Here is a 24359-nt window from a genome sequence, read left to right as displayed (position 1 = left end):
ACTGCCGCATTTCCCTGGCTGCTGCACCTACCGCAGCCAGCAGAACCTTCAGGTGATTATAGTATGTTAAACTTTGAAAAGAACTATTCTAGGATAATAATTTGACACTTTGGGGATCTTTCCCAGAGTCAGCAAAAATTATTTGTAATCACCATAGGATCACCTCAAAAACTCAGCTCTTTTGGGATAGTATTTTTTACAGTTCATTTGAAGAGAGTTGGTGTTCATAGTGAGAACTAGAGCAGATAATTTGTTGTTAATTTGTAACAAATGTGTCAAGCAGATTTTGGGCCAAAACGGAATTTCCAAGATGCTTTGCCTCTTTGCTGAAAAGAGTGAGATATACTTTACTTCCATTTGCCTTTTAGAGTTCAAGGTTCTTAGAGCAAAGAAATATATATTTCTATGTCCATTGTCTTTTTACTCTGTAGTAAGATGTTGATGTGATTGTTATTGTAATAGCTGGAAATAAACTGTTACACAAATATTACTGAATTTCTTCTGCTGAAACAGTGCTTAGTATTTGAGGGTTTCTCTTTAGGACAGATTACACTATAAAGTTAGGTTTGCCAAAAGAATTTGTCACCTAATTTATGGATTTCTCTGGGAGTCCATGATACCCACACTCTCGTGTGTGACCAGTAGACCCATAATCCCCATGTGATCATCCTCTAAACCCTTGATTCCCAGGCTTCAGGGTAGAGACTACTGCTTGGTAAAAAGTACATTTCTACTGAATACGATAAGGTCCTGAAAAAAGTACATTTAAAAAGCCTTCCAGGTGATGAAACAGTTTGTCAATCACTACTCCACAGTAAAGTGTATACTGAGGATTGGGGTCTGTCCCATGGAAACATCCTCAGATGAAGTGGTTATAACTTACTCTGCGTTCCAAATGCCATTTGTTCCTTTACATTAAAATTTTTAAAATAATTTTAAGGAGTTCCCGTCGTGGCGCAGTGGTTAACGAATCCGACTAGGAACCATGAGGTTGCGGGTTCGGTCCCTGCCCTTGCTCAGTGGGTTAACGATCCGGCGTTGCCGCGAGCTGTGGTGTAGGTTGCAGACGCGGCTCAGATCCTGCGTTGCTGTGGCTCTAGTGTAGGCCGGTGGCTGCAGCTCCGATTCGACCCCTGGCCTGGGAACCTCCATGTGCCGCAGGAGCGGCCCAAGAAATAGCAACAAAACAACAACAACAACAACAACAACAGAAACAACAAAAAAGACAAAAAAAAAATTTTTTTTAAATCCCTAATTAGAGATAAAATACTTTGATTACACTCAATAATATTTATTGTTATTTTAGAATTCAATGTAAATTTTATATCATTATTTATTAACTAGCAGTGGGCCTGTTACACCAAGGCCCACAGCACGAACAATCTGGCTATAATTATAGTTGGACTCTCAATCCGGGGCAGAGAAAGCTCCTAAAGATACAGCCACAGGCATTTCCTAAAATAGAACTTACCCAGAAACTGAGTTAAAGGTGTAACTCTAGTCATAAGTACTTCTGGTCCACTATTCATTCTTTCATTTTTTTGTTCTGCAGACATTTATCAAATACAGCCTATATTTCAGGTACTATATAATCTATTATCAGAGACCTAAAAATAAGACCCACGCCCTTGACCTTGAGGAGTTCACAGACTACCCTCATGGCAGAGATGTACATGTAAGCAATTAATTACAACTGAGATATTTGCAATTGTTGAGTTTGGGGAGATGGAGTAGGTCAAGCCCACAAGCAGACGGGGGCTTGGGGCGGGGGGCGCGGTGAGGGAGTGCAGAGAATCAGCTCTTGAGAATTGGGGAAGCCTGGTACACAAAGAGAATAACACAAATGTATCACATGAGACACCAGTCAGTGCTGCCTTTGTCTACCAGCCATGTCAGGAATTTCTAAATTCTGAGCACATCGCCTGAGCTCATCTAAAACTTTTATCTATCCTGCTCACAAAACCAAAAAAACTGCTTCTCTATGTGTATTTCTAGATCTAGTAGCACCATTCATACAGTCTTTCTAGCCAGAAATCTGGGCGGCTTCCTCATCTCCTCCTTTACTCCGTATGGCCAACCATTAATCAGGAACTGTCAGTTCAATCTCTTATAAGCCTCTTCTCTGTCCCTCCCTTCTAAGCACTCTAACGTTGCTGCCTGAGACAAGCCCTCAAACTTGGACATCTGCAGTAGTCTCCCACCTGGTTGGTCTCCCCCTCTTCAGACTTGCCTCTTGCCAATCTATTCCCCCATGGCATTTTAAAACAGGAGTGGTCCCGCCTCCCATAGGGAAGGGTCTGAACTCCGTAGTGTTATGTATAGGTTGAGAGTGCTAATGCTTGAGCCAGACTGCTTGGATTCAAATCCCGGCTGTCTTATTAGCTGTCTAGGACAAGCCACTTAGCCACTCAGTGCCTAAGTTTCATCAACTGTAAAATAGGGGTAGAAATTGACTCTATGTCATAGAGTTCTAGTGAGGGTTGAGTTGATACTGTACAAATAAAGTGTTTAACAATGGCTGGCACGAAGTAAGCACGGTGGTGGCACTCATGGTAAGATAATAATATACAGTGTACATGCCAGGTAGATACAGATGACCATGACTTACCTTGCCTTCCAGAAACTAACAATCTGAAGGTAAACAAATTACTTCTGATGGTCAGTACTGTTATAAATTTGAACACAATGTTAAATGATTAGAGAATCAGAGAGAAAATTGTAAAATCTTGTGATATAAAAATATTAAAATTTTCATTTTCTGGGTACATTGTAATTCAAGCTCCCAAATACAACTTAGTACCTCCCAAACCACAAGTTCCTTGTTCGTGAAATTCACAAATTCCTGATTTTGTTCCTGTATACCTTGACAGTGGCAAGAAATTTGGTTCTAGTATGTGTGAACATTTAGGTTCATTCGCCAAGGAATAATTTGGAAAAAGAAAACTGACATTGAACATTCAGCAGGAAAGAGAAAAGAACCACAGAAGAATACTGGTGTGCAGTAAAGCCTCAGGAAGAATAAAGACCATGGTAGAGATTACTGTGCCCAGTGATTTTTCAAGGATGTGGTCTGCTGAGGTCAGTTTAAGAGCTGCTGGTAGAGGTTGTATCACAGAGCCTGCAGGACACTGGCAGAATACATATAAATTCACTATGGCTTATAGATACCTATGAATTTAAAACAGCATTGAACAAATGGTTTAAAGAAGAAACAGAATTGAGAATTGCCTTTTGGTTTTGGAAGCAAAAGAATATAGTATTTGAATATAGGCTCGAATTACTAAATTTAGGCCATTTACTAACACTGTGAGATTCTCACCTGGAAGATGGGAGTTGTAACAGTACTAGTCGAATAAGGCAGCTAGGATTAATTGAGAAAGTATCCTAAAACACTTCGGTGAAAATTTACAAATAGCAGACACCTAGTAAGGTTAGTTCTTGCTGTTATTAATATATTGTTTGCTTTCTTCAGTCAAGCAAAGCAAATTTACAAATACTTTAATTGAATTTGGGGAGGAAACTATGTATAGTATGTGTTACTTCCTAGCTGGCAGGTAATGTTACTAAAATTACCTTTATTTAGAATATGCTGCCTTTTGTTGTCCTATTCTAGGGAACATAAAATATTATTAGAGAGTTTCATAACTATATCACATTGCTCTTTCCACATCCTGTTTTTCACATGCAGATTTAAGTTCCTACAGAAGTTAACTTATAACTGAAAAATATATCCTACAACTAAAGGCTGTAAAATTCCGGAACTCTTTAATCCCATTATCCAACTTAATGAATACAATAATTAGTAACACACCAATTTTACTAACAGTGCTTCAAGTGCCTAAATAGTTTTAGTATTCTCTCTGTTGTTATATGTACCCTGTTTTTTCCTTTTGTGGTATTTAAAAACTTTATAAACAAGCTTGATTTCGCATACTGTACTCTGAGCACAGTATTACAAGTGATATATTGGAAGACATCTCCTATGGGACACCTTCCCTCCCCAGCTCACTTAGGTGTCTGCCCTAAACCTGTGCTCCCATTAACCCTGTACATTCTCTTTTTCTTTATCCTTTTAACTTATCTATACCTTTAAACAAATTTCAAGGACTTTAGTCTTGACAGTAAGAATAGTGTCATGAAACATCAAGTGGGAAAAGACCAGCACTTGGTAGATACTCAGCTGATTTTTTTTTAAGTGGGTGAATGAATGCTGCCATTTTAAATTACCTATCCAGTTCTTAGGTCATTGTCAGCAGTTTACCAGTAACTGATTCCATTAATTATTTATTTAAGAAGGCCTTTAGAAATGAGATAAGTAAGATAAAAATAAGAAATAAAATTTAACAATAGGAGTTCCCGTCATGGCGCAGTGGTTAACGAATCCGACTAGGAACCATGAGGTTGTGGGTTCGATCCCTGCCCTTGCTCAGTGGGTTAATGATCCGGCGTTGCCGTGAGCTGTGGTGTAGGTTGCAGACGTGGCTCAGATCCCGCGTTGCTGTGGCTCTAGTGTAGGCCGGTGGCTGCAGCTCCGATTCAACCCCTATCCTGGGAACCTCCATATGCCATGGGAGCGGCCCAAGAAATAGCAATAACAACAACAACAACAAAGACAAAAAAAAAAAAATTTAACAATAAAGTTAATAGTAACCAAATTCCAAAGACTGTTGCATGTGAAATAGCTGTCTTTCTTTCTGAAGAAGGTTTCCTGCCCTTCCTCAGATGCCAAATGCTTTGCACTAGTTACCTGGTTACTAACTACTCAATAGCCTGCATAAGATGACAGGTCCAGCCTTCTACCCTAGAAGACTGAAGGAGACCCCTGGCACAAGGCTGTAGGAGGAGGCTGTGAATTGAGAGCTCTAGACCTTACATACCTCAGCTTCTTAGATATTTTATAGATGGTGTTAGGAAAAGGAATGGTGTAGACAAGAAAAATGTTTACCATATATGTCTAGTAATTGAGCATTCATCTCTTTATTCACGGGAACTTGAGTTATGATACATAATTGTGTAGTAATTAAATGATAGGCATAAATCAACATCAAAATTTGCCACCTGGGCCACCCAGCACATGCTGTGTCAACCCAGTGTGAGACTTATCTTTTTTGCGTGTGACAAATAATCAGAAATAGGAACAAGTTTGCAGGTGCAACTGGAAGAAGCTTAAAAGATTGCCCTGGCATCATCTGTAGCCTCAGTATATACCATTTACTTCCCAGTATGATGATTCTCAACCTTAGGTCACAGTTGGGCCTTGGAACCCTAACCTCGCATTTGCAGCCTTCTCCCTCCAAGTACCCCTGGAATTGCTCCCATTGGCCAGTATCCAAAGAGAATGTCTGAACAGCTGTCCCGACAAATGGGTTTCCCCCATTCAAACTGGCAAATGGGGAGTTTGAGTTGCTTTGCAATACTCCTTGCTTCTGCAGTGCAGACGCTGTTTTAAATGGTAATAAAGAATCCTGCTCTCTGATACTGTGTATTTTTCTTTTGGGAATTATGCAAATATCTTTAGGATCCTTTTAATGCAAGAGGTGAGAAATCATCCTTCTCAAGAGAGTTGATTTCAGCTTTTTTTCTTTTTCTTTTTGTCTATCCCAGACAGTAAGGATTGTATCCTGGAGCCACTTTCTCTGCCAGAAAGTCCAGGTGGCACTACCAGTTTAGAAGGTTCTCCATCTGTGCCTTGTATTTTCTGTGAAGAACATTTTCCTATGGATGAACAAGGCAAACTTCTGAAGCACATGATTATTGAACATAAGATTGTTATAGCTGATGTCAAGTTGGTTGCTGATTTCCAAAGGTAAATTGCATCTGTCTCTATAAAAGAATTAAGTTTATTATTTCTTAGAAGGAAGGTATAACATATATATAGAATTATTCATGTACAAATACAAAAATTCATATTCTTTTTCAGGTTTTGCCTTAGTCTTTTAAAAAATCTTTGTACTTATTTGCCTTCTTGAGTTTGTAAGTTGTATTTGAGAATGTCACATACTGTTGAATATCCTACCTACAAATTCTGGAAACAGATCAGACTCCCAAGGAGTCGATAATACTCCCTTTGCCACATTCCATGCAGTTGTTGACACTGTTGATCTCTAGCGGGCTGATTTTTCTTTTCTTTTCTTTCTTTTTTTTTTTAAGAGCTGCACCCGTGGCATATGGAGGTTCCCAGGCTAGGAGTCAAATTGGAGCTGTAGCCACCAGCCTACACCACAGCCACAGCAATGCCAGATCCAAGCCATGTCTGCAACCTACACCACATCTCACAGCAACACCGGATCCATAACCCACTGAGCGATACTAGGGACCGAACCTGCATCCTCATGGATACTAGTCAGATTAGTTTCCACTGAACCATAGTGAAAACTCCAGACTGATGTTCTTTTCAGTTTCAGGAATATACCTTCTCCATCCAAGTGAGTCCTTACAGAAAGCCCAAAATAGACTTGGTAAAAGGCCACCCAAGTGTTAGTGTTTGGAAAAAAACCAGCTCCTGGGAGCCTTTTAAGCCAAAAGGGTATCATCCAAACAACCGTGATAAGGTTGAAAACTGAGTCATTCAATGAGCCGTAAGGGTATAAGGGTAGACAGCTGCTAAGGTCAGTGACTGAGGTACTTAGAGGAAGAGGATGAGGAAGATGAAGAGTGGATAGGGATGAGTAGTTAAGGAACAGCCAAAACCGGGCAAGTGTGAAATGTAGGAACCTGATTTAATAGCGCCAGGGTCTAAAATGAGCTCACTAAACTAATCTCTAAACTAATTCCTGGAAGTGACTGTCCGAGGTAAATGCCTTCTCTTAAGCAGATGTAGTAGAGTAGTTATGTTCAGATCATTATTAATTGAAATTTGGAATTTTTTTCCATACAAACAGTATCACAGTAGGTAACTGGCTTTGTATAGGTACTGAAAGCACACATTTTGGTGTATCTGGTAAGATTCTATTTCAAAATGTTCTGCCCTGATTTCCAAACAAAATATTAGAGTAGCCCAGCTATACTATCCCAGATATATTCCATATCTCCCAGAACACATTATTCTTAGCAAGCAACTTTTTTCTTATGATGGGTCTTACAAAGACCAAGCTATATTAAGAGTGGACTATGAAACCTGGCAGGCCTAGGTTTGAAGCAGACTCAGTGATTTCCTTACCACATGAATTCCAGCAAGCTACTTAACACTCTAAGCATCAGTTTTCTCAAAGTAAGATGGGGGTAACACCAGGCCTCCTAAGATTATTAAATATCATATAAAAAGGGTATGTATAGCACCAGCTAGTGTCCGAGACATCTTTTATACCCAATAAGTGGTAACCAAATGTTTTATTTTATTTTGATTACAGAAGATATATTTAAACTCTTAGTTTTCTGCAACTGTAGCTTAAGTTTTCAACAGGCATTCATGCTGGTCTGAAAACCTAGTTATCGTTTGTAAAACTTCAGTCTTGAGAAAATTTCATTTAGGGTTCTAAAACTCTAAACTTTTAGACTGACAGTTTGTTTTTATGAACAAATAGCCGCAATAGCCACAGGGGTAATATTAGATATTCTCTATCCCTTCATATCCTTCTCAGCTGAACAGCACCAATGCTGAATGTCTGCTGTGTGCCGTCTGTGTTACTGAGCTTTATATGCACTCAGCATTGCTATTTTTGAGTGGACTTTGGGAGTCTATGGTTAGGGGGCAGAAATAGAATAGGGAAGAAGGTTTAAATGAACAATATATGCCACCAACTGCTAGAATAAACTAATTCTTACTTGCTTTCAGAGGAAGCGCTGTGGCCTTCTCATTCTCATTAATTATTATTTATTTTCAATTAAAATATCTGTGTATGTATATGTATTGGGAGTCTGAAAGTTTTTTCATATATGATACTTAGTTATATGTAGTCAGATCTGTTGATTTTTTACACACTTCTTAGGCTACAAAGCTTTAAATTCTTTTTTTATTCAAATAATCATTGATAGGACTATCAAATGAGTTACTTTTACAAATCTTGTATCCCTTTTCTTTGATATAAAACTTTTTTTCATTCACCATGTAAATGCAAATTCTCCCTCAGGAATTTCAGAAACAGAGATGATCAACCAGTGATAGTTGAGTGATATTAAGAGATTTTCTCTCTCTTAAAATCTGAGGAATTTTTTAATCAGAATTATTATTTATACTTAATATGTAACAGGTAAATAGCTATATTTATACCAATCAGTCTCTCTTATCATTGATATAAATCTCATCAGTATGTGGGCAGGAAAATCAAATTATTTACTAGGTCTCAGGGCTTAAGAGTCAATAATTAAATATTGAGATCAATCATGCTCTAAATGCACTTATGTAATAAAATAGATGTTTAAAAGGAAAATAATACATATCAGATATAAATGCTTTCTAAATAAAGTGTGTAGTTAACGTGTACTTTAAATTTGGAAACCTAGATTTTCCTTGTCAACAGTCTTCCTACTTAGATAAAGTTTTAGGAAGTAAAAATGTGATTAATTCAAATTAACCAGGAATGTATATGAGTAAACTTTATTGTTTTTAAATACCTTTTAGTATATTCATTCTTTCACATATCCTCCTACTATTTAGAGAAAATAGAAATTCCTCTCCAAAACAGTACAAGCATTGACTACCTGTGATCAGAGTTAGGTTGGAATTTTCTCAACATAATATAACTTTTCCTTACCTTGTGAAAAGCATTTATTGAGGGGAGGGAGGGGCAGTGAGAGGTTCAATTGGCATGAATTATTTCACTCAGAACTTCTTTATAGGTTGAATAATTCTTAGATAACTATAACTCTTCAGAGAGGATTTGTTGCTTCCATATAATAAGTAATAAAATGATAAATAATAAGTAAGAGATGGATTTACCTTGTCCTTTTTAAGAAATAAGCTCTAAATTTTCATGTTAAATATATTTGACATTTTTCTATAGGAACAAAGTAATAAAAATCTCTCCTTCGAGCCATTTATTAACATAATTATTTATGCTGAACTATTTGCTAACTTTTATTCAGTAGATAAAATTTTTCCAGAAGAAAAATGTTAACTCCTTGATTCTTGCCCCTTTCTATATTAAATTCCACTCATTCAGTGCTACTTAATTAACAACTATACCTCAAATCTTTATGCTTCTGTCAGTAAGCACACCAGTAACAAGTAGGGAACTAGGCAGGCAAGATATTGCTACCAGGATTTTTTTTTTTGATAAGACATTATTGAAGTCCTTTTAAAGAAAGTATTTGCAGATGGCCTAATAATTATTTTTATGTCTGTGATAAAATATGAAATGCCATGATAACTGTCCTCGAAATAAAAGGTTCATAGCCACATATTATTTCATGGCTTCCTTTATATATTGAGTGGCTGCAATCACAACTTTAAATAAGTCGGAAAAAAATGAAGAAGAGAAATAGGAATACTAAATGATTGAACAGTAAGTTTTAGTGGGTGGGCAGGAATGCCACAAGAGCATGTATTGAAGATCTGCTGTCTTTAAGACTTCACTCTATTGAATCCAGTTTATCTATATGCTTTTACCAACCATAAGAAAAATGGATATATTGACACCTTCTAATTCTAATTATAAACTGAAGAAGTATTATTATGTATTATTTAACTGGAGTGCATCTTAAATTTAGACTTACGTCAAATGTTGTAATTCACATCTATTTTTATAGTATACCACAATAAGATATGATACACAATTTTATATATTTGAATTATATGATAATTTATGGTTATATTTTGCTTTTGTAACATGAGTTTTTCTTTGATGTTGTTGTCATCTAACCTTTGGTCAGGAGGAAACCACTGAAATGATAGCTTTGTGCCTATTGGACTGACCTGTTACCTGCTTTATCCTCCTTCCCTCAGAAACTGCCTAACAATATCTCAGAGATGTTCCTAGAGATGGTATTTGAAAAACATCCTTTCCAGAATTCATGACCACTTATTCATGGAGCAGTAAACTAACTTTTAACCAGTGTAAAATCTGCCAGGCTATAAGCATATAGCAGTGTCTTCTCTCCCTCCATCCCATGGGAAACCTTAACTGTTTGAGGAAAGTTAAGTTCTGTCAGACAGAACCATGATTTTAAGTCAACTGATGCTGTAATTGTGTGCCTACTATGTGAGGTAAACTATAATAAAACATAAATAGGTGATGTGAACCTTCTCTTCAAAGATCAAGGAGAATAGGACCCAGAATGAAGGCCTGGGGACTAAGAGCCATTGACTTTTGGAATCAGCACATCAAGGAATCAGCGCCTCTGTAGGGGTTACCTTTTTGTACTTCTTGCCTAGTCAGGCAGTTCCAGTTCGACAGCCCCAGACAGCTTGTGTCAACTTTTAATACCTGAGAAGGAAGTTAGGAGCAGTTCTGAACAAGAGCTGCTTTCAGGTAGTGTGCTTTTCAAAAAGGAAAACCTTCCCTTTCTCTTCCTACTTCAATTCTGTACTTTGGTTTTGCCTATCAAAAACCATTCTCCTTGGTCTCTAAGGAAAAAAAATTCTTCAGGTATTCATCACAACTGTAATTCTAGGGGCTGTCTCTTGTTCCTGCCTTTTTCTGCAATTTTTGCCTAGACTGGTCCTCGTGTGATGTGAGAGGCACTGTTTTGTAGAAGAGTTGAGTTTGGATTTGGAGCTAGAGACATCCCAATTCTCATCCTAATTTTATTCTAATTGTGTGACCTTGGGCGGGTAGGGTCTCAATAATGGTAGCTGCTAATAATTGTCATCCCTGTTATCATCATCATCATCACTTTGCTCTTGCCCCACCTTAACCACCTGTGTGTACCCTCTGACACCACTAATATAACTGTTTTACCTTGTTCATTAAATGTTTGAGGAAACGTTATCATTGTTGTTTTAGACACCAATATTTCTCTAGAATAAACCAATTTTTACTACTTAAATCTTATCTAAATATGTTACTTTTCTTATAATAATTTCCATTTATTAACCACCCAGGATGGTAGACACTGCTTTATATGTATTATCCTATTTAATTATCAACAATTCATGTTGCAAGTGATCAAACTGAGTTTCAGAAAGGTTAGGGAGTTCCCGTCGTGGCGCAGTGGTTAACGAATCCGACTAGGAACCATGAGGTTGCGGGTTCGGTCCCTGCCCTTGCTCAGTGGGTTAACGATCCGGTGTTGCCGTGAGCTGTGGTGTAGGTTGCAGATGTAGCTCGGATCCTGCGTTGCTGTGGCTCTGGCGTAGGCCGGTGGCTACAGCTCCGATTCAACCCCTAGCCTGGGAACCTCCATATGCCGCGGGAGCAGCCCAAGAAATAGCAACAACAACAACAAAAAAAAAAAGACAAAAAAAAACCTTTCAGTTCAGGTTCATATCTCTGAATGCAGAGTCCCTGCTCTTCTATTCACCACTGCCTGCAGGACTGCCGGAGTCAGTTACTAGAACATCAGCTTTGAAGATTTGACCATAGTCTTAAGCAAACTATAAGCAAAACTACTTCTAGCACAAGGATCTATGCAGATAAGAGACTCTTATGGTGTTGATTCTTTATTAAAGAAGAAGTCAATGACAACTCAAAGGACAGTCTAATCACTAGTATCTGCTCTTACCTGGTTATCTGCTTCATGTAGTTTCACACAGATACTTTTCTAAGTCTGTGATCATTTTCTAAAAGTAAACAGCCTGTGTGTTCAAGGAGTTATCACTGTCTTTTAATAAACTGTAGGCTCTGAATGGAAATAATATTATAAAGGGCTAAAAAAAATAAATAAATAAAGGGCTGACAACCATTCTCCATTTTGTCCAGAGGGTATCACCCCCATGGCCTCCAGTGAAGTAGTCAGGAATGATGGATGAATCTCTCCTTGGTGTGTTCTAGTGGTAGCCATGCCAGAACTCCAGAAGGAACTTGACTCTCCTAGTTTTTTTGTCAGTTATCTCAGCACCTGGTTCTGCTGTTTAAACTTGATTACTCACGAAAATAGATACCTGTATGTCGGTTTAGAAGAACAATCCATCTTCTGTTCCTACATTTCCACTGGTGGTTCCCCTGTGGTCCTTCGTCCCTGTCACCACTTTGCAATAGAAAATATGCCGAGGGAAGAATAAGAAAAGTGGCGAGGAATGTTATTTTTATTCTCTTAAGTCTTGTCTTGTCTTTCTCTTTTTTACCCTCTTTCCCCTGTAGGGGAAAAAAGCGACTAATGGTGAAGTAAAGAAGGAGTAAGAGTAGCTGTGTAAGATACTGAGGAGTGAAGGGTGCAGAAGCTGGCCCAGGATGGCAAAGGAAATAATGTTTAAGCCTTTTGTGGGTACTTTTCCTCTTTCTGTACTTTGATGGATCTGACATGCCTTTTACTCTGATACTTCTAATATGAAAGCCAGTGAGCTAGCCACAGGGTTGTGGTGCATCATTTCTGGTATTTATGGTTTGAGGTTAAGCTGGAGCCTAAATACATCATTTTCAGATCTCTTAAAATAAGGCCTATCACTGTTTTATAAGGAAAGAGTTGCCCCTTCTTAATCATCCAGGTTGACAGTGTGGTTATACATGAGGAAGAAGAACTAAAGCAAGTGGTTCTATTTTCATGCATTATTCTTTTACTCCTTTTACTTATGAACTTTATTACTCAGTGTTGTCACCCATTGGTATTTTATGTTAGGTCTTGTCTTGTTTCTCTGCCTCTCTCACATTTTTTTTTGCTAATTGCTGAATGCCCTTTGTATAGAGCACCATGGGATTGGGAAATAAATGTTAAGGAAAAGGGAAGTAAGAATAATAAAAAGAAGACAAAATACTAGGAGTTGGCAGCTACTTAGAGAACCTTATAGGACTCTTCAAGTACTCTTGAAACCATTTAATGTGGACCATGTGTAAACATTGCTAGGTGCTATATCAAACCATTTAAAATGTCCAAGTTCCTGCCTTTTTTGGTGTACTTCATCTGTTTCACTAAGTTCCATCTCTTTCACAGGTTTTGGTTCTTTGTTTTAAGTTTCTTTTTTATACGTCAGCCGTGTAACCTGCTAAATTGTCAGCTATGGTGTCAGCCTTTCTGTTTCCTTCATCCTCATGAAGGAAATCACCTTCTCTTCCTGGTACCATTTGATAAATGAAGTTGCGTTTGTCAATATAAATCTCGTTAGATAAGTGGAAAGATGAACAGCTTGTTGAATCCTGTCCTCTTACTCCCTCTTTCATCAGATAATGCAGGTCTGGGTGTTAGGCTATCCTTTTATATTAGCCAGTGTATTCTTCTAACTCAGCTCATTAGATACAGGAATTGTAAGCCTGACTATTTTTCTAAAAGCTAAATTTGCCTAATTTCAGACACAGTGTGCACATATGGAATTGTTCTATCTTGTTATATAGATAATGAATTTAGACTGACTTTTCATTCCATCGTTATTATGATCTGTTCTTTTGATGTATAAGATAACCACTCTGCTTTCACTTTATTGGAAAATATGTGATAAAGCCTATTTAATCATTGCTGCATTTTAAATTCACATAAACTTAGATGTGATTTCAGAAAAACTTCATTTTCACGTAGAAATAATTCATTTTAACTTTCCTATATGTCGGTTTATTGAATTTGGGGATGGTAAAATTTAATCATGCCTTTACAGAGTAATTTCATTTCATTAAATACTTATTTCATATTTCATACAGTGCTCTGCTGCTTTTCTATTTACAAATTTTCTAGCAGTTTTCAGTCAACATTTGATTTGTTGTTTTAGGATAATTAAATGTTCTTATAAAATCCTATTGTTCTAAAGTAGTGTGTTGAGTCTTCACATTCTTTTGTTTTGATTGTTCTAAGGTACATTTTATATTGGAGGAAAAGGTTCACTGAACAGCCCATTACAGATTTTTGTAGTGTGATAAGAATCAATTCCACAGCTCCAATTGGTAAGTGTATATCTTGACTACCATTTTTGCCCTACAATTCAAAAATTCAAAGGAATAATCTTTATTAAATTATAATTCTCTAAAATTAAACTGTTGTGTTTATGTTGCCTAACTTCAGTAAAACTAAAACAGAACTATATACCAGAAGAGAGATCGTCATAGACATAGACAGATGTATTTTTTTAAGAAATAAAACTATTTTGGAAAAAGTGATAAATACCCTTTCTCATTTATTTTCCTAATCTGTCAACAGAAGAACAAGACAATTATTTTTTGTTATGTGATGTTTTACCAGAAGATAGAGTACTTAGAGAAGAGCTTCAGAAACAGAGACTGGTAAGAACTATTTTAAAGGATAAACAGTGTGTTGGAAAAATATACAAAATCATTTTTGTTACTGCTCTTTTTTTGTTTGTTTTTATTCTGGAAACTTTCTAACATATATAAAAAAGCAGATACTACATAAAGATCTTAAAACTTTAAATATACACATGGATAGAAGATTAAAGCATTTCATGTTAAAAATGCAGAGAAAATTTTTGGCTTTGTTTTGCTTCCTGGATTATCTCTAAAATAACAACACAGCTTACACATTTTAGTGTAATTTTAGCTGCCTGACACATGCTAGGGTTTAGCTGTTGTGGAAAAATGCCCTCAGCTAAAATTGAGTTGAATTGATTAACTTGGTTTGGTCCCTCTGGAATGTGCTATGCACTAGCACTTCTTTTATTCCCCTTTATGAATTAAGCATATAGTTTGATCATAATAGCCTTTTTCATTTTCACCCTTAACTATAAGCAAACTAATTTGAAAATCTCAGGATGTTTAGTCTTTAAAAACAGCATTTGCAGGTATGAAATTTTTTGTTTTCATAAGTTGAACAAAAATTGGTTATTTTTTTTGAAGTTATTAGTTTTGTTTAAAATTGTCCAATTTTCCATTTTTTGTCACTTAATCTCAACTATTACTTGTTTATGACTTGCTTCCTTTAGTGGTTACTTACAAAAGTTCCCTGTATCTTTCAACCTGACTAGATTTGTTATAAGAGAAAGCCTTGATTTCAGTGTTTCTGCTGAATCCTCGAGAGATTTAGGAGGAAAATAAATTCTATCTACCAAAGACATGAGATTTGGGAAAGTCCCCTGAAGCACATTATATTTTATCAACATCTCAAATGATTATTTCTCCCCTAAGGAGAGATAATATTGTTGGGTATTGATTTATGTATAAGACAAATTATGCTTTTCCTGTAGCAACAAACCCAATGAAGAAATAGGACTTCATGAGTTTCTCTTTTTTCCCTATTGTAGTATCTAAGAAATCTGCAGAATAAGGTTAAATTTACTGTCAGATTTTAGGGATTTTGTTTTGATTTTGTCTGGTTACTCATAATTTTTTATTTCTATGCGTGTTTTCACTCTTGTTCACAGCGGTTTTAATCATAAATGATCAAACTGTAATAATCCTAGTACCCATATCTATTTCTTTATAAGAACTCAAACCATTACTACTTCAGTGTTACTGTTCCTCAGTACACAAGAGTCTTTACTGTATGTCTGCAGGTAGACTCAAGTCCCTAGAAATAGCTACATCTGTAAGATTTAGATAACCTTTTAAGATTCCGACACCAACTGCAACATGTGGGTTTTTCCCTCACACCAAACAACTCTTTAACACCAGCCGGATGTTCTCCAGTTGAACTCAGTCCTGACACCATCTACCCAAAGACAGAATCAGATCCCACAGGTTAAGGGCTCTGTCCCACAAGACTGCCCTCCACTCCAGATGCCAGTTACAAATCCAGATTGATACTTAGATTTCTGACTGACTGGCTGTAATACCGGAAATTCTCACAACCCCTCTTGCTTGGGCTTGATTAATTTGCTAGAGTGGCTCTCAGAACTCAAGAAGCTAGTTTACTCACTAGATTACTGGTTTATTACAAAGGACATTAATGAATGCAAATGAACAGCCATATGAAAAGACACATAGAATGAGATCCTAAACAAAGAAGCTCTGTTCCCATGGAATTTGAGGCCCACCAAGGCAGCATGTAGATGTGTTCTGGTTCATCAACCTAGAAGTTCTCTGAACCTTGTCATTTTGGGTTTTATGAAAATCTCATTACTTAGGGATGGCTGATAAAATCATCAACCATTGAGGGAGTGAAAGTTCCAACCCTCAAAATCACATGTTTGGCCCTCATCCCTAGGTTACCTGTGTGCTCTCCAAAGTCAGCTCATTAACATAATAAGAAGCACTTTCATAGCTCTAAACATTTAGAAAATTCCAAGGATTTTAGAAGCTAAATGTCAGGAGTGGGGATTAAAGCCAAATATTTATTTCTTTTGACAAATCACAACATCCCATCTTTTTGCCAACTTTGTACCCTGACACAGTGGTAGATTTGATTAAAGTGAGCATTATGGCAGCTTAAAAGAAAGAAAATATGAAATTGCAGTCAGTTCATACATCCATGCATATTCTTTGAATTCCTATGTAACTAGATGATCATACAAAAAAAGCACAAGGCCTAGTTCATGTCATAAAAGAGTGTACAGTCTAGAGAAAAAAAGGCAAGTACATGCTCTTGTCTTGGGAAGGGAGGTAATGGTAGAGTACCTCACAGGGCTTGTGAAGATTGGGATAATGCATGTCATATACTTAGGACAGTATCTGCCACATAGGAAGCACTCAATAAATGTTGCCAATAATACAAATAACAGTAATATTGTATCTTAACAATGAGATGTATTTGGGTATTTGGAAAGGGGAGGAAAATAGATACGGCTCTTTATGTTCAAGCTATATTCAGAAAAGTTGATTAAATCTGTTCTGGCTGAGGTAGAAAGATTTTTGAGGGATGAGTAAGAGGAATTTGAAGAGGTAAGATGAATAATTGTGGAAATCTTTTGGTGCCAGGAGCGTTGACTTTATTTTTTTGTTTATTTTTATTTTTATTTTTTGTCTTTTTGCCTTTTCTAGGGCTGCTCCTGTGGCATATGGAGATTCCCAGGCTAGGGGTCGAATCGGAGGCTGCAGCCACCGGCCTACGCGAGAGCCACAGCAACGCGGGATCCAAGCCTCATCTGCGACCTACACCATAGCTCACGGCAACGCCGGATCCTTAACCCACTGAGCAAGGGCAGGGATCAAACCTGCAACCTCATGGTTCCTAGTCGGATTCGTTAATTGCTGCACCGCGACAGGAACTCCCAGGACTTTCTAGTGATAAAGACCCATTGATGTCTGTCTCTTCATTGCCCATGAGAGTAAAGTGAAGAGAAGATGATAAATATAACTGTAGAAAAATCTGTTGAAAGCTTGATAACTTTTGACAGACTGCAGACCAAGTTGAAGCTATGGAAAGAAGTTAACAATTACTGAGTGCCAGCTTTATGCCATGCCTTCAGTAGATCCTTGCTTCATAGTAACCCTGTGAAGTAGCTATGAAATGCTGTTCTGCTGATGAGGAAACTGGTATAAAGAGATTATTTTGCCCAGGAGCACTTAGTGAATGAGAAGCAAAGCTGGGGAATTAAGCCAAATTTTTCATGGCTTTTCAGGCCTTGCCACCCATGCGAGTCTAGTAGTTATTTATTCTGCTTACCAAGTGCCTTGTACTTTTTTTTTTTTTTTTTGCCGGTTACCACAGCATGCAGAAGTTCCTGGGCCAGGGATCGACCCAACCCACAGCAGTAACAGCACTGAGTCCTTAATGGCTAGGCCACCAGGGAACTCTGCCTTGTATTCTTTTTTTTCTAGGCTCTGAGACTTGCTCATAGTCTGACACGTCTATGTAGACAGGGGTTTTGGGCTAGGATTGGACTATAGGGAAAGCAAAGGAGGTTTATAATAGGCTACCACTGGGAATGATGGCTAGAAGATCAATAGAAAGAAAAGATTTGCCACATAGCAAGAAGATGGGCTGAATTCGCAACCAGCCATTTCATCACAATTTTATGCTCTGTAGTGTGGAAGCATGAGATTGGCCTGGGTGGTCTTCCTTTGGGAGCTGGCAATGAAGACAAGATGTCTCTCTTTTATGTATAATGAGCTCTACAAATCAGTAGCAGGCATTTCCAGAAGGAAGCTCAAATGATCAAATGAGATAGCTTTCAAGGAAAGTAATCATACACCTTTTTTGTTCTATCAAGTTAACAAGATTTGAGAACTGTAATACTAAGTGGTGGCAAGAGTGTTAAAAAGACAAGCACTTTTTCAGCCACTTTAAGGACTGCGAATTGGTATACCATTCCTGAAAGATGCTTAAATGTAGTTTAAACCACTTAAATTGGCTTATTGTAATGAGTATATAATCGATTCTATGTTTGAATGAACTCAGTTCAGTGTCAGTAGGATCTCAACTCAAGCTCAAGTCTGTGAGGGAAGGCCTTCAAATTAGAGTGGCATTTGCTCTCCTGACTTGCTTTGGTGATGACTTGCATAGATATGATTTGTATTTACTCTCTCATTTGGAACTCTGTAAATAAAGGATTTAATATAAATACCTTTGTATGATCTGCCTTAGTTCAAAATGACTTTGTAATTTCTTTGAGGGCAGGGAATATGTCTTATATTCAAATATCCTTCAGTAGTGCTCACTATACTGCTAAGTTTATGTTGGTATTTTTTCCAAACCCCTTTAAAAAAAAAAAATTAGTTTATGTGTAAGTGGCTGGAAGCATATAGAGTCTAATTGATCCACTTTTTCCATTTTTTTGTAGACCTCACTGGTTTGTTGTGACATTTATGAAATTTGTCTGTGTTCCCAGTTGTATTTTAAAGAGTCCTGCTTGGCACTTTGAATGCCTTCACCTGCACTCTGAAGGAAACTAGAGAATTAGGGAAAATTTTTGAGGGTTTGAATATAGCCTGTGCACCTTCCTCCCTTTAACTTGCTTCTTTAAAAATTTTCCCCTGATTTCATCATTCTGCCTTAACCTCCTCCAGTAGTTCTTTGCCCTCTTTTCTTTTAAATTTAATTTTAAAAATAAACTTTTCAGGGAGTTCCCATCGTGGCTCAGTGGTTAACGAATCCGACTAGGAATCATGAGGTTGCGGGTTTGATCCCTGGCCTTGCTCAGTGGGTTAAGGATCCAGCGTTGCCGTGAGCTGTGGTGTAGGCTGCAGACGCCGCTCAGATCTGGCATTGCTGTGATCTAGGCCGACAGCTATAGCTCCGATTAGACCCCTAGCCTGGGGACCTCCATATGCCTCAGATGTGGCCCTTGAAAAGGCAAAAAGACCCAAAAAAATAAAATAAACATTTTTTTTTTTTTAAGTTTTCCAAGGTCGTGCAACCATGTTCGCACTCTTAAAACTACCACTGCTATAGTGATGGCTTAAACTTTGGTGCTGGCACAGAATAGGCAGACAGAATAAATATCCATTAGTTGAGTTCATCCACAGCTTTCCTCCCGGCTCACCACTGAACTCCAGTTCTAACTTTCATTATGTTGAACTTTTCCATTTGGATTTTCAATGAACACCTTCTTCTTCTTTTTTGTGCAGGGAGTCGGGGGTGTGGAGGTGCCCACTTGCCTGTGGAAGTTCCCAGGCCAGGGATTGAATTCACACCACAGTAGCAACCTGAGCCGTTGCAGTGACAACGCTGGATCCTTAACCCACTGTGCCACAAGGGAACTCCTCAACACCTTCATTTCATTGTGCCTAAAACTGAACTTTTTTCTCTACTAGATTTTTCAGTTTGCTTGCTTTCTTTTCCTTATGCAATTGTACCTCCATTCCACTAGTCATTTAGTTTAGGAATCATCTTTAACTCATCCCCATACCAAAGTCATTTGTCAAGGTCAAGTCCAGTCAGTTCCACCTTTGAGCCCCATATCCATACCTTTCTTTGCAGTCCTAGTACCTTTAATCTTATCTTGTATATTGGATTTATCACTCTGACCAATTGACATTACCTCCAGAATTTTAATGTTAAAAAATATAGCAGAGCATTTTATTCTCTTCTAAAACCTGCAGTAGTCTTTTTCATCTTTTTTTTTTTTTTTGGTCTTTTCTCTTTTTAGTGCCACACCCACAGCATATGGAAGTTCCCAGGCTAGGTAGGGGTCAAATCAGAGCCACAGCCACTGGCTTACACCACACCCACAGCAGTGTGGGATCTGAGCCTCATCTACAACCTATACCACAGCTCATGACAATTCTGGATCCTTAACCCACTGAGCAAGGCCAGCAATCAAACCTGCATCCTCACAGATACTAGTCAGGTTCATTAATCACTGAGCCTCGACGGGAACTCCATCATCTACATATTCTTAATCTTTTCTGGGTTCAAACTTTATTTCCAGTTCCTGTCTCCATATTGTCTTTCACTTAACCAGTACCCAGTTCATTCATTTATTTAATAAAATGTTATCTTGTTCCAGACATTGTGTTAAATGCTGTTGATGTAACAATGGATGAAAGAGGCCACAGCCCCTGCCCTTGTAGAGACTGCACTCTAGTGAAAACAGTCGTCTCGCAGTTACTCAAGTGTGTCAGGTACTTTGAGGAATCTGCTTTGAGGAATCAGTCAGGAATGACAGCCCCACCTGTGTAAATAACATACCCCCTGAAAACATTGCTCAAATACCACACTTTCCACAAAAGCTTCCTGATTCCACCAGTCAGAATTAATAATCTCTTCTAAGCTCTATTAATACAGTATTTTATTTGGCTTTTCAATTATACTTTGTTGTTTAAAAATCTGTCTTTCTTACTAGATTAGATGCCTTCTAATGTTTGGGACTGTCATGCTCACTTTTGTGTCTTAACTGAGCCTTGTTTATAAAGTATTAATGTAAATTTAATCCTGAAATATTGGTGTAGTCAGATCTTTCTGATTTAAAGAAGATGTAATAGCTGAGGCAGACATCTTTAGTCACAGATTGCACTTTTCACTTAAACATAAAAAAAAAATTGAGTTTTGGAGTTCCCATCATGGTGCAGTGGTTAACGAATCCGACTAAGAACTATGCGGTTGCAGGTTCCGTCCCTGCCCTTGCTCAGTGGGTTAACCATCCGGCGTTGCTGTGAGCTGTGGTGTAGGTTGCAGACGCGGCTCGGATCCCACATTGCTGTGGCTCTGGTGTAGGCCGGCGGCTACAGCTCCGATTCGACCCCTAGCCTGGGAACCTCCATATGCCGTGGGAGCGGCCCAAGAAATAGCAAAAAGACAAAAAAAAAATTGAGTTTTTACATTTGCCTACAGTAGAAGTGGCATTCATAAGCTCTCAGAGCAGTATATAACTTTTAGTTAAGTTGGAATGAGGGGAGACATCCAGTTAGCTGCATCAAAGGGGTTTTTTAAATCACTATTATAAATGCCAGCTTGAGAGGTCAATTTCATGATAATTTAACCTATATTGCAAGTTGATCCTCTGAAGAGAAATAGTGGGGGGGGGATTGTTTGTTTTTCAATACTACTTCATATATTCCACCTCCCCCCACAGCAAAATAACAAAATGAAATTACATATCTCCCACTAAGATTTTTCTTCTTTGTGCCACTTTTCTTTATAGATTTCAGAGATTTTTTTTAATAAGAAGCTCAAAATGGGAGTTCCCATCATGGCGCAATGGTTAATGAATCCAACTAGGAACCATGAGGTTGTGGGTTCGGTCCCTGGTCTTGCTCATTGGGTTAAGGATCCATCGTTGCCGTGAGCTGTGGTGTAGGTTGCAGATGTAGCTCGGATCCTGCATTGCTGTGGCTCTGGCGTAGGCTGGTGGCTACAGCTCCAATTCAACCCCTAGCCTGGGAACCTCCATATGCGGGAGCAGCCCTAGAAAGGCAAAAAAGAAAAAAGAAAAAAAGAAACTCAAAATGAAAAGTCAATATACATCTGTACCTTTCTTGCGTGATCCCAAGCTTTGTAGCACAAATTCTCTAACTGCTTCTAGAGTAACTTTCCCAAATACAAGATGATATTACGCATTGAATGTAGCATTGTTATTAGCAGTACCATCGAGATCAAGTTAGCTAGAGTGACCACTGAGTGATGTTAACCTTCAGATTAATTAATGTTTTCATTTAGGAAACATTGTAGACCCAGTCTGAAATAATACTAAGCTGAATCCTGAAGTTTACCACTTAGAATTTCTTCAACAGGAACTTAAAATTTACATGGCAATTTTTATATACACTGGCTCTAGGAGATCTCTAAGGCACTATTATTGTCTCTGTTTAGATGAAACAACAGGGTTGAATGTTAGGAAATATGCTCAAGGCCACAGTTATATACTGTAATAAATAGGAAAGAACTCAAACTCCTCTTTTCCAACTTCCAGCATCATTCTCTACCAGGATCCTGTATCAATAGAACAAAGATCCAATTTGATAAAGGATCCTCCTGGTAGAGAATGATGCAACATGTGACGTTTTCTAAATTGATAATTTTAGAATTAATAAAAATGGATGTACAGAACATAAAAACATGTGTAAATAAATAATAGTGTTCTGTTTCCTTCGCTAATAATTTTTTCATCTAATTTCTTATTATCTTAAGTCAGTGGTGGATAGGAATTTCTTATTCTTTTGGGCCGAAGAAGCTTATATTTTCTTTTAAAACTAAAAAATAGTGTGTTTTTAGAGTTGCTTCTATCTTTAGAGAACCATAGGGCTATACTTGACCTTGAGTTTGGCCAATAAAATACTTCTTCATGCAGGTAATACTATACTGATCTATGCCATCCTCATAGCTTCTCTCTTCTTTGGAGTAAAAGGTGAGCATTTTTCAATCTCCCTTAGTCACCTTCCAGTTTTTATAAAAAGTTCTCTTCCTGCTTAGGTTAGATTCTATATAAATAGAAATTAGGCTTTTCTAGTTCTCATGTGTTTAACTCTTGCATTTTTTTGTTCTGTATTTCAACTTCTTTTTTTCATTGAGATGATCTTTTCCATATAAATGATTAGATCTATGTAATTTTTTTGTCTACTAGTTAATTTTTTAAAGATGTTCTGTTTCTCTCCCTTACTCTTCAAAAGCCACCTCACAGAGATTCAAAGTAGGAGGAAAATACTGACTGTATCCTATGTAGCAAGCAGATGGTTATTGCCTTTATTGTTGCAATTTCAAAAAGGTGGGAGGTACTGATATCTTTCAAAAAGGTGAGATATTAATCAGATTAAATCTCATGGATTTGGGGGGGTACCTCATCATCCAGGTAAATTTCTCCCTGGCTTTTTTTATTGTACTGTCTGTCTTCTTTAGTCATTGACATATGTTTTCTTTTTTTTTAGAATTCTATTTATTTATTTATTTTTAAAGACAGATTACACATTTTATTATTTAATTTTTTTTCTTTTTTTTAATTACTAAAATGAATTTATCACATCTGTAGTTGTATAATGATCATAACAATCTAATTTCACAGGATTTCCATCCCACAGCCCAGGCACATTCCCCCCACCCCGCAAACTGTCTCCTCTGGAGACCATAAGTTTTTCAATGTCTGTGAGTCAGCATCTGTTCTGCAAAGTTCTGTCTGTTCTTTTTTCAGATTCCACATGTCAGTGAAAGCATTTGATGTTGGTGTCTCATTGTATGGCTGACTTCATTTAGCATGATAGTTTCTAGGTCCATCCATGTTGCAAAAAATGCTGGTATTTTGTTCTTTTTAATGGCTGAGTAATACTCCATTGTGTATATGTAACACATCTTCTTGATCCACTCCTCTGTCGATGGACATTTAAGTTGTTTCCATGTCTTGGCTATTGTAAATAGTGCTGCAATGAACATTGGAGTACATGTGTCTTTGGGAGTTGTGGTTTTCTCTGGATAGATCCCCAGGAGTGGGATTGCTGGATCAAATGGTAGTTCTATGTTTAGTTTTCTGAGGAATCTCCATACTGCTTTCCGCAGTGGTTGCACCACTTTACAATCCCACCAACAGTGTACTAGGGTTCCTTTTTCTCCACACCCTCTCCAGCACTTCTTGTTTGTAGACTTTTGGGTGATGGCCATTCTGGCTGGTGTAAGGTGGAACCTCTTCATGGTTTTGATTTGCACTTCTCTAATAATGAGTGATGTTGAACATCTTTTCATGTGTTTCTTGGCCATCTATATGTCTTCTTTGGAGAACTGTCTGTTTAGATCTTCTGCCCATTTTTGGATGGGGTTGTTTGTTTTTTTGGTATGGAGCTGCAGAAGTTGTTTATAAATTTTGGAGATTAATCCCTTGTCAGTCGATTCACTTGCAAAGATTTTCTCCCATTCTGTGGGTTGTCTTTTCATTTTGTTTAGGGTTTCCTTTGCTGTGCAGAAACTTTGAAGTTTGATTAGATCCCATTTGTTTATTTTTGTTTTTATTGTCAATACTCTTGATAGGTGGATCTGAGAAGATGTTGCTGTCGTTTATGTCAGAGAGTGTTTGGCCTATGTTTTCCTCTAGGAGTTTCATAGTGTCTGGTGTTATATCTAGGTCTTTAATCCATTTGGAGTTTATT

General features: G+C 37.6%; 1 protein-coding gene across 4 annotated transcripts in view; it reads left to right on the top strand.

Moving 5' to 3' along the window:
- Positions 1-24359, top strand: part of ZNF277 (zinc finger protein 277) — a 115222-nt gene that overhangs the window by 53849 nt on the left and 37014 nt on the right. For 3 of the 4 annotated variants that reach the window (XR_007132596.1, XM_047763175.1, XM_047763173.1), the window contains exons 2-4: positions 5605-5806; positions 13816-13904; positions 14158-14240. Coding sequence is in view for 3 of the 4 variants with exons in the window: in XM_047763175.1 (XP_047619131.1) it covers positions 5605-5806; positions 13816-13904; positions 14158-14240 (374 nt within the window). In the remaining variant the exon portion in view is untranslated. The remainder of the gene's footprint in view (positions 1-5604; positions 5807-13815; positions 13905-14157; positions 14241-24359) is intronic. The other variant, XM_047763174.1, reaches the window with a different exon arrangement.

The sequence above is a fragment of the Phacochoerus africanus genome, chromosome 16, assembly GCF_016906955.1.
Source record: "Phacochoerus africanus isolate WHEZ1 chromosome 16, ROS_Pafr_v1, whole genome shotgun sequence".
In the NCBI taxonomy this organism is placed as follows: domain Eukaryota; kingdom Metazoa; phylum Chordata; class Mammalia; order Artiodactyla; family Suidae; genus Phacochoerus; species Phacochoerus africanus.
Note: the sequence above shows the minus strand (reverse complement) of the source record. Positions and strands in the feature narration are given on the sequence as shown.